Here is a 12,188-nt window from a genome sequence, read left to right as displayed (position 1 = left end):
CCATAAGTGACTCCACCCCTCACATTATATATACAGTATCTCCCATAAGTGACTCCACCCCTCACATTATATATACAGTATCTCCCATAAGTGACTCCACCCCTCACATTATATATACAGTATCTCCCATAAGTGAGTCCACCCCTCACATTATATGCACATTATCTCCCATAAGTGAGTCCACCCCTCACATTATATACACATTATCTCCCATAAGTGACTCCACCCCTCACATTATATATATATATATATATATATATATATATATATATATATACAGTATATCCCATAAGTGAGTCCACCCCTCACATATATACAGTATCTCCCATAAGTGACTCCACCCCTCACATTATATATACAGTATATCCCATAAGTGACTCCACCCCTCACATTATATACAGTATCTCCCATAAGCGAGTCCGCCCCTCACATTATATATACAGTATCTCCCATAAGTGAGTCCGTCCCTCACATTATATATACAGTATATCCCATAAGTGACTCCACCCCTCACATTATATATACAGTATCTCCCATAAGTGACTCCACCCCTCACATTATATATATATACAGTATATCCCATAAGTGAGTCCACCCCTCACATATATACAGTATCTCCCATAAGTGACTCCACCCCTCACATTATATATACAGTATATCCCATAAGTGACTCCACCCCTCACATTATATACAGTATATCCCATAAGTGAGTCCACCCCTCACATTATATATACAGTATCTCCCATAAGTGATTCCACCCCTCACATTATATATACAGTATATCCCATAAGTGACTCCACCCCTCACATTATATATACAGTATCTCCCATAAGTGACTCCACCTCTTACATTATATATACAGTATCTCCCATAAGTGAGTCCACCCCTCACATTATATATACAGTATCTCCCATAAGTGAGTCCACCCCTCACATTATATACAGTATCTCCCATAAGTGACTCCACCCCTCACATTATATATACAGTATATCCCATAAGTGACTCCACCCCTCACATTATCTACAGTATCTCCCATAAGTGACTCCACCCCTCACATTATATACAGTATCTCCGATAAGTGACTCCACCCCTCACATTATATACAGTATCTCCCATAAGTGACTCCACCCCTCACATTATATATACAGTATCTCCCATAAGTGACTCCACCCCCCACATTATATATACAGTATATCCCATAAGTGACTCCACCCCTCACATTATATATACAGTATCTCCCCTAAGTGACTCCTCCCCTCACATTATATATACAGTATCTCCCCTAAGTGACTCCTCCCCTCACATTATATATACAGTATCTCCCCTAAGTGACTCCACCCCTCACATTATATATACAGTATATCCCATAAGTGACTCCACCCCTCACATTATATATACAGTATCTCCCATAAGTGACTCCACCCCTCACATTATATATACAGTATCTCCCATAAGTGACTCCACCCCTCACATTATATATACAGTATATCCCATAAGTGACTCCACCCCTCACATTATATATACAGTATATCCCATAAGTGAGTCCACCCCTCACATTATATATACAGTATCTCCCATAAGTGAGTCCACCCCTCACATTATATATACAGTATCTCCCATAAGTGAGTCCACCCCTCACATTATATATACAGTATCTCCCATAAGTGACTCCACCCCTCACATTATATATACAGTATATCCCATAAGTGAGTCCACCCCTCACATTATATACAGTATCTCCCATAAGTGAGTCCACCCCTCACATTATATATACAGTATCTCCCATAAGTGACTCCACCCCTCACATTATATATACAGTATCTCCCATAAGTGACTCCACCCCTCACATTATATATACAGTATCTCCCATAAGTGACTCCACCCCTCACATTATATATACAGTATCTCCCATAAGTGACTCCACCCCTCACATTATATACAGTATCTCCCATAAGTGACTCCACCCCTCACATTATATACAGTATATCCCATAAGTGACTCCACCCCTCACATTATATATACAGTATATCCCATAAGTGAGTCCACCCCTCACATTATATATACAGTATCTCCCATAAGTGACTCCACCCCTCACATTATATATACAGTATCTCCCATAAGTGACTCCACCCCTCACATTATATATACAGTATCTCCCATAAGTGACTCCACCCCTCACATTATATATGCAGTATCTCCCATAAGTGACTCCACCCCTCACATTATATATGCAGTATCTCCCATAAGTGACTCCACCCCTCACATTATATATGCAGTATCTCCCATAAGTGACTCCACCCCTCACATTATATATGCAGTATCTCCCATAAGTGACTCCACCCCTCACATTATATATACAGTATCTCCCATAAGTGACTCCACCCCTCACATTATATATACAGTATCTCCCATAAGTGACTCCACCCCTCACATTATATATACAGTATCTCCCATAAGTGAGTCCACCCCTCACATTATATATACAGTATCTCCCATAAGTGACTCCACCCCTCACATTATATATACAGTATCTCCCATAAGTGACTCCACCCCTCACATTATATATACAGTATCTCCCATAAGTGACTCGACCCCTCACATTATATATACAGTATCTCCCATAAGTGACTCGACCCCTCACATTATATATACAGTATATCCCATAAGTGAGTCCACCCCTCACATTATATACACATTATCTCCCATAAGTGACTCCACCCCTCACATTATATACACAGTATATCCCATAAGTGACTCCACCCCTCACATTATATACACATTATCTCCCATAAGTGACTCCACCCCTCACATTATATATGCAGTATCTCCCATAAGTGACTCCACCCCTCACATTATATATACAGTATCCCCCATAAGTGACTCCACCCCTCACATTATATATACAGTATCTCCCATAAGTGAGTCCACCCCTTACATTATATATACAGTATCTCCCATAAGTGAGTCCACCCCTCACATTATATATACAGTATATCCCATAAGTGAGTCCACCCCTCACATTATATACAGTATCTCCCATAAGTGAGTCCACCCCTCACATTATATATACAGTATCTCCCATAAGTGACTCCACCCCTCACATTATATATACAGTATCTCCCATAAGTGAGTCCACCCCTCACATTATATACAGTATCTCCCATAAGTGAGTCCACCCCTCACATTATATATACAGTATCTCCCATAAGTGAGTCCACCCCTCACATTATATATACAGTATCTCCCATAAGTGAGTCCACCCCTCACATTATATACAGTATCTCCCATAAGTGACTCCACCCCTCACATTATATATACAGTATCTCCCATAAGTGACTCCACCCCTCACATTATATATACAGTATATCCCATAAGTGACTCCACCCCTCACATTATATATACAGTATATCCCATAAGTGACTCCACCCCTCACATTATATATACAGTATCTCCCATAAGTGAGTCCACCCCTTACATTATATATACAGTATCTCCCATAAGTGAGTCCACCCCTCACATTATATATACAGTATCTCCCATAAGTGAGTCCACCCCTCACATTATATATACAGTATCTCCCATAAGTGAGTCCACCCCTCACATTATATACAGTATCCCCCATAAGTGAGTCCACCCCTCACATTATATATACAGTATCTCCCATAAGTGAGTCCACCCCTTACATTATATATACAGTATCTCCCATAAGTGAGTCCACCCCTCACATTATATACAGTATCTCCCATAAGTGAGTCCACCCCTCACATTATATACAGTATCTCCCATAAGTGAGTCCACCCCTCACATTATATATACAGTATCTCCCATAAGTGAGTCCACCCCTCACATTATATATACAGTATATCCCATAAGTGAGTCCACCCCTCACATTATATATACAGTATCTCCCATAAGTGAGTCCACCCCTCACATTATATATACAGTATCTCCCATAAGTGAGTCCACCCCTCACATTATATACAGTATCTCCCATAAGTGAGTCCACCCCTCACATTATATATACAGTATATCCCATAAGTGAGTCCACCCCTCACATTATATATACAGTATATCCCATAAGTGAGTCCACCCCTCACATTATATATACAGTATCTCCCATAAGTGACTCCACCCCTCACATTATATATACAGTATATCCCATAAGTGACTCCACCCCTCACATTATATATACAGTATCTCCCATAAGTGAGTCCACCCCTCACATTATATATACAGTATCTCCCATAAGTGACTCCACCCCTCACATTATATATACAGTATCTCCCATAAGTGACTCCACCCCTCACATTATATATACAGTATCTCCCATAAGTGACTCCACCCCTCACATTATATATACAGTATCTCCCATATGTGAGTCCACCCCTCACATTATATACAGTATCCCCCATAAGTGACTCCACCCCTCACATTATATATACAGTATCTCCCATAAGTGAGTCCACCCCTCACATTATATACAGTATATACCATAAGTGAGTCCACCCCTCACATTATATACAGTATCCCCCATAAGTGACTCCACCCCTCACATTATATATACAGTATCTCCCATAAGTGAGTCCACCCCTCACATTATATACAGTATATACCATAAGTGAGTCCACCCCTCACATTATATACAGTATATACCATAAGTGACTCCACCCCTCACATTATATATACAGTATCTCCCATAAGTGAGTCCACCCCTCACATTATATATACAGTATCTCCCATAAGTGACTCCACCCCTCACATTATATATACAGTATCTCCCATAAGTGAGTCCATCCCTCACATTATATATATATACAGTATCTCCCATAAGTGACTCCACCCCTCACATTATATATACAGTATCTCCCATAAGTGAGTCCACCCCTCACATTATATATACAGTATCTCCCATAAGTGAGTCCACCCCTCACATTATATATGCAGTATCTCCCATAAGTGACTCCACCCCTCACATTATATATACAGTATCTCCCATAAGTGACTCCACCCCTCACATTATATATACAGTATCTCCCATAAGTGAGTCCACCCCTCACATTATATATACAGTATCTCCCATAAGTGACTCCACCCCTCACATTATATATACAGTATCTCCCATAAGTGACTCCACCCCCCACATTATATATACAGTATATCCCATAAGTGACTCCACCCCTCACATTATATATACAGTATCTCCCCTAAGTGACTCCTCCCCTCACATTATATATACAGTATCTCCCCTAAGTGACTCCTCCCCTCACATTATATATACAGTATCTCCCCTAAGTGACTCCACCCCTCACATTATATATACAGTATATCCCATAAGTGACTCCACCCCTCACATTATATATACAGTATCTCCCATAAGTGACTCCACCCCTCACATTATATATACAGTATCTCCCATAAGTGACTCCACCCCTCACATTATATATACAGTATATCCCATAAGTGACTCCACCCCTCACATTATATATACAGTATATCCCATAAGTGAGTCCACCCCTCACATTATATATACAGTATCTCCCATAAGTGAGTCCACCCCTCACATTATATATACAGTATCTCCCATAAGTGAGTCCACCCCTCACATTATATATACAGTATCTCCCATAAGTGACTCCACCCCTCACATTATATATACAGTATATCCCATAAGTGAGTCCACCCCTCACATTATATACAGTATCTCCCATAAGTGAGTCCACCCCTCACATTATATATACAGTATCTCCCATAAGTGACTCCACCCCTCACATTATATATACAGTATCTCCCATAAGTGACTCCACCCCTCACATTATATATACAGTATCTCCCATAAGTGACTCCACCCCTCACATTATATATACAGTATCTCCCATAAGTGACTCCACCCCTCACATTATATACAGTATCTCCCATAAGTGACTCCACCCCTCACATTATATACAGTATATCCCATAAGTGACTCCACCCCTCACATTATATATACAGTATATCCCATAAGTGAGTCCACCCCTCACATTATATATACAGTATCTCCCATAAGTGACTCCACCCCTCACATTATATATACAGTATCTCCCATAAGTGACTCCACCCCTCACATTATATATACAGTATCTCCCATAAGTGACTCCACCCCTCACATTATATATGCAGTATCTCCCATAAGTGACTCCACCCCTCACATTATATATGCAGTATCTCCCATAAGTGACTCCACCCCTCACATTATATATGCAGTATCTCCCATAAGTGACTCCACCCCTCACATTATATATGCAGTATCTCCCATAAGTGACTCCACCCCTCACATTATATATACAGTATCTCCCATAAGTGACTCCACCCCTCACATTATATATACAGTATCTCCCATAAGTGACTCCACCCCTCACATTATATATACAGTATCTCCCATAAGTGAGTCCACCCCTCACATTATATATACAGTATCTCCCATAAGTGACTCCACCCCTCACATTATATATACAGTATCTCCCATAAGTGACTCCACCCCTCACATTATATATACAGTATCTCCCATAAGTGACTCGACCCCTCACATTATATATACAGTATCTCCCATAAGTGACTCGACCCCTCACATTATATATACAGTATATCCCATAAGTGAGTCCACCCCTCACATTATATACACATTATCTCCCATAAGTGACTCCACCCCTCACATTATATACACAGTATATCCCATAAGTGACTCCACCCCTCACATTATATACACATTATCTCCCATAAGTGACTCCACCCCTCACATTATATATGCAGTATCTCCCATAAGTGACTCCACCCCTCACATTATATATACAGTATCCCCCATAAGTGACTCCACCCCTCACATTATATATACAGTATCTCCCATAAGTGAGTCCACCCCTTACATTATATATACAGTATCTCCCATAAGTGAGTCCACCCCTCACATTATATATACAGTATATCCCATAAGTGAGTCCACCCCTCACATTATATACAGTATCTCCCATAAGTGAGTCCACCCCTCACATTATATATACAGTATCTCCCATAAGTGACTCCACCCCTCACATTATATATACAGTATCTCCCATAAGTGAGTCCACCCCTCACATTATATACAGTATCTCCCATAAGTGAGTCCACCCCTCACATTATATATACAGTATCTCCCATAAGTGAGTCCACCCCTCACATTATATATACAGTATCTCCCATAAGTGAGTCCACCCCTCACATTATATACAGTATCTCCCATAAGTGACTCCACCCCTCACATTATATATACAGTATCTCCCATAAGTGACTCCACCCCTCACATTATATATACAGTATATCCCATAAGTGACTCCACCCCTCACATTATATATACAGTATATCCCATAAGTGACTCCACCCCTCACATTATATATACAGTATCTCCCATAAGTGAGTCCACCCCTTACATTATATATACAGTATCTCCCATAAGTGAGTCCACCCCTCACATTATATATACAGTATCTCCCATAAGTGAGTCCACCCCTCACATTATATATACAGTATCTCCCATAAGTGAGTCCACCCCTCACATTATATACAGTATCCCCCATAAGTGAGTCCACCCCTCACATTATATATACAGTATCTCCCATAAGTGAGTCCACCCCTTACATTATATATACAGTATCTCCCATAAGTGAGTCCACCCCTCACATTATATACAGTATCTCCCATAAGTGAGTCCACCCCTCACATTATATACAGTATCTCCCATAAGTGAGTCCACCCCTCACATTATATATACAGTATCTCCCATAAGTGAGTCCACCCCTCACATTATATATACAGTATATCCCATAAGTGAGTCCACCCCTCACATTATATATACAGTATCTCCCATAAGTGAGTCCACCCCTCACATTATATATACAGTATCTCCCATAAGTGAGTCCACCCCTCACATTATATACAGTATCTCCCATAAGTGAGTCCACCCCTCACATTATATATACAGTATATCCCATAAGTGAGTCCACCCCTCACATTATATATACAGTATATCCCATAAGTGAGTCCACCCCTCACATTATATATACAGTATCTCCCATAAGTGACTCCACCCCTCACATTATATATACAGTATATCCCATAAGTGACTCCACCCCTCACATTATATATACAGTATCTCCCATAAGTGAGTCCACCCCTCACATTATATATACAGTATCTCCCATAAGTGACTCCACCCCTCACATTATATATACAGTATCTCCCATAAGTGACTCCACCCCTCACATTATATATACAGTATCTCCCATAAGTGACTCCACCCCTCACATTATATATACAGTATCTCCCATATGTGAGTCCACCCCTCACATTATATACAGTATCCCCCATAAGTGACTCCACCCCTCACATTATATATACAGTATCTCCCATAAGTGAGTCCACCCCTCACATTATATACAGTATATACCATAAGTGAGTCCACCCCTCACATTATATATACAGTATCTCCCATAAGTGAGTCCACCCCTCACATTATATATACAGTATCTCCCATAAGTGACTCCACCCCTCACATTATATATACAGTATCTCCCATAAGTGAGTCCATCCCTCACATTATATATATATACAGTATCTCCCATAAGTGACTCCACCCCTCACATTATATATACAGTATCTCCCATAAGTGAGTCCACCCCTCACATTATATATACAGTATCTCCCATAAGTGAGTCCACCCCTCACATTATATATGCAGTATCTCCCATAAGTGACTCCACCCCTCACATTATATATACAGTATCTCCCATAAGTGACTCCACCCCTCACATTATATATACAGTATCTCCCATAAGTGAGTCCACCCCTCACATTATATATACAGTATCTCCCATAAGTGAGTCCACCCCTCACATTATATATACAGTATCTCCCATAAGTGACTCCACCCCTCACATTATATATACAGTATCTCCCATAAGTGACTCCACCCCTCACATTTTTGTAAATATTTTCTTCTTTTCATGAGACAACACTGAAGAAATGACCCTCTGCTACAATGTAAAGTAGTGAGTGCACAGTCTTTATAACTGTGTATAATGTTGTGTCCCCTTAACCCCTTAAGGACCGAGGGTTTTTCCTTTTTTGCCTTTTCGTTTTTTTCCTACTTGCCTTTAAAAAATCATAACTTTCAATTTTGCACCTAAAAATCCATATGATGGCTTATTTTTTGTGCCACCAATTGTACTTTGTAATGACGTTAGTCATTACACAAAAATATACGGCGAAACGGAATAAAAATCATTGTGATACAAAATTGAAAAAAAAACGTTGTTTTGTAAGTTTTGGGGGCTTCCGTTTCTATGCAGTGCATATTTCGGTAAAAATGACACCTTATCTTTATTCTGTAGGTCCATACGATTAAAATGATACCCTACTTATATAGGTTTGATTTTGTCGGACTTCTGGAAAAAATCATAACTACATGCAAGAAAATTTATACGTTTTAAATTGTCATCTTCTGACCCCTATAACTTTTTTATTTTTCCGCGTATGGGGCGGTATGAGGGCTCAAGTTTTTAGCGGTACCATTTTTGCATTGATAGGACTTATTGATCATCTTTTTATTCATTTTTTCATGATATAAAAAGTGACCATTAATGCACTATTTTGGACTTTGGAATTTTTTTGCGCGTACGCCATTGACCGTGCGGATTAATTAACTATATATTCTTATAATTCGGATATTTCCGCACGCGGCGATACCATATGTTTATTTTTATTTACACTGTTTTTTTTTTTATGGGAAAAGGGGGGTGATTCAAACTTTTATTAGGGAAGGGGTTAAATGATCTTTATTCACTTTTTTTTTTTGCAGTGTTATAGTTCCCATAGGGACCTATAACACTGCACACACTGATCTCTTATACTGATCATTGTTATCCCATAGGGACCTATAACACTGCACACACTGATCTCTTATACTGATCATTGTTATCCCATAGGGACCTATAACACTGCACACACTGATCTTTTACATTGATCACTGGTTTCTCATAGGAGACCAGTGATCTATGATTCTGCCGCTTGACTGCTCATGCCTGGATCTCAGGCACTGAGCAGTCATTCGGCGATCGGACAGCGAGGAGGCAGGTAGGGACCCTCCCGCTGTCCTGTAAACTGTTCGGGATGCCGCGATTTCGCCGCGGCTATCCCGAACAGCTCCCTGAGCTAACCGGCAAGCTTTCATTTCACTTTAGACGCGGCGTTAAACTTTGAACGCCGCGTCTGAAGGGTTAATAGCGTGCGGCACCGCGATCAATGACGCACGCTATTAGCCACAGGTCCCGGCCGTGGCCCCGCGTCATAGATTGGGAGCAGACTCATGACGTACCGGTACGTCATGAGTCCATAAGGGGTTAACATAACTCAACACAGACATTAATGTCTAAGTGAGTGCACCCCTAAGAGGAAATGTCCAAATTGGGCCCAAAGTGTCAATATTTTGTGTGACCACCATTATTTTCCAGAACTGCCTTAAGCCTCTTGGCCATGGAGTTCACCAGATCTTCACAGGTTGCCCCTAGAGTCCTCTTCTATTCCTCCATGATGACATGACGGAGCTGGTGAATGTCACAGACCTTGCGCTCCCCACCTTCCTTTTGAGGATGTCCCACAGATTATCAATAGGGTTACGGTCTGGAGATATGCTTGGCCAGTCCACCACATTTACCCTTCGATTCTTTAGCAGTGGTTGTCTTAGAGGTGTTTGGGGTTTGTATCATGTTGTAAATAATGTCCCAAAGGAGGGGGATCATGTTCTCCTTCAGTATGTCACATGTTGGCATTCATGGTTCCCTCAATGATCTGTAGCTCCCAGTACCAGCAGCGCTCATACAGCCCCAGACCATGACACTCCACCACCATGCTTGACTGTAGGCAGGACACACTTGTCTTTGTTCTCCTCACCTGGTTACCGCCGCACATGCTTGACATAATCTGAACCAAATCATTGAACACAGCGCACAGTTCCAATAATCCATGTCTGCTTGTCTTCACCAAACTGTTTGCAGGATTTCTTGTGCTTCATCTTTAGAAGAGGCCATGTATACCAACTTGATGTAGTGTGCGGTAGGGATCGACCGATTATCGGTTTGGCCGATATTATCGGCCGATAATCACGATTTTGGGCATTATCGGTATCGGCAATTACCTTGCCGATATTCCCCCGTGATCGGTTATGTCCTGTATTAGCCGCGGGTCCCGGCCGTTGATGGTCGCAGGGACCGCCGCGATAGGGGTGTATTCGCCGTATAAGACACACCAACTTTTCCCCCCCAGTTTTGGGGAAGAATAAGTGCGTCTTATACGGCGAAGAATACGGTATTTTATCATTCAGTAAAGCAAGAAGATGAACATGGTGAGTGGCCAGTTTTTCCTTTCTTCACAAGAATTTATTCTATTTTTGTATGTCTAGGAGTTTATCACTATACGTGTACAGGACCCCCGACTGCAGAATGAGGGATCATGGACCTCCTATGTGGATTATAAAATATTCCTTCACGTAAGTCCTTTTTATGTTACAGTCCAGTGTCAAGGATGGCTGACTGCCGCTGTATACAGATGAGTGTCGACACAAGAACTAAACACCAGACAAAATGTTAGTGTATATATCTCCTTCTCAGCATACTGGCTAAGGAGCTGTCCCAAGGGGTTCTGTTTATTATACGGAAGTACATTGGTTTTTACAGTTGACAAAAAAAGGGGAGGCTAGTTATCACGTCAAAATCATCATGTTATATTTTGATTGGTTATTTGAGTATTGCGTTGGTATATATTAGCATTTTAAGCATTCATTTGTTTCTTAAATGGGCACTGTCATGAAATCTAAAAATTGATATGTTGTAGTACTTAAGTACTACAACATATCTCTAATATACTTTAATTAAAAAAAGTGATTTTAAACAAGTTTAAAATCACTTTTAAATTCGACCACTAGGGGTCGCCCTCCTAGGCGCTGAATGCATTCTGCAGTGACGTCACTACTGAATTTCGACTCATTTAAGCCTGGCAATGAGTCGAAATCCAGTCACTGCAGTGCTCGCTCCCGCCTGTCGAGAGCTCGAGAACGAGCACGCTGATAGCTGGGGCTGCACGTATTGGCCAGCTCCACTGGCCTCACGCGCGGCCCCGCCCACCCC

At 41.0% G+C, this 12,188-nt stretch overlaps 1 protein-coding gene across 1 annotated transcript in view; it reads left to right on the top strand.

Moving 5' to 3' along the window:
• Positions 1-12,188, top strand: part of SNX11 (sorting nexin 11) — a 39,532-nt gene that overhangs the window by 12,813 nt on the left and 14,531 nt on the right. Inside the window, exon 3 of the mRNA XM_056547992.1 lies at positions 11,465-11,551. Within this exon, the coding sequence (XP_056403967.1) occupies positions 11,465-11,551 (87 nt within the window). The remainder of the gene's footprint in view (positions 1-11,464; positions 11,552-12,188) is intronic.

Source organism: Hyla sarda, chromosome 12 (assembly GCF_029499605.1).
Source record: "Hyla sarda isolate aHylSar1 chromosome 12, aHylSar1.hap1, whole genome shotgun sequence".
In the NCBI taxonomy this organism is placed as follows: domain Eukaryota; kingdom Metazoa; phylum Chordata; class Amphibia; order Anura; family Hylidae; genus Hyla; species Hyla sarda.
Note: the sequence above shows the minus strand (reverse complement) of the source record. Positions and strands in the feature narration are given on the sequence as shown.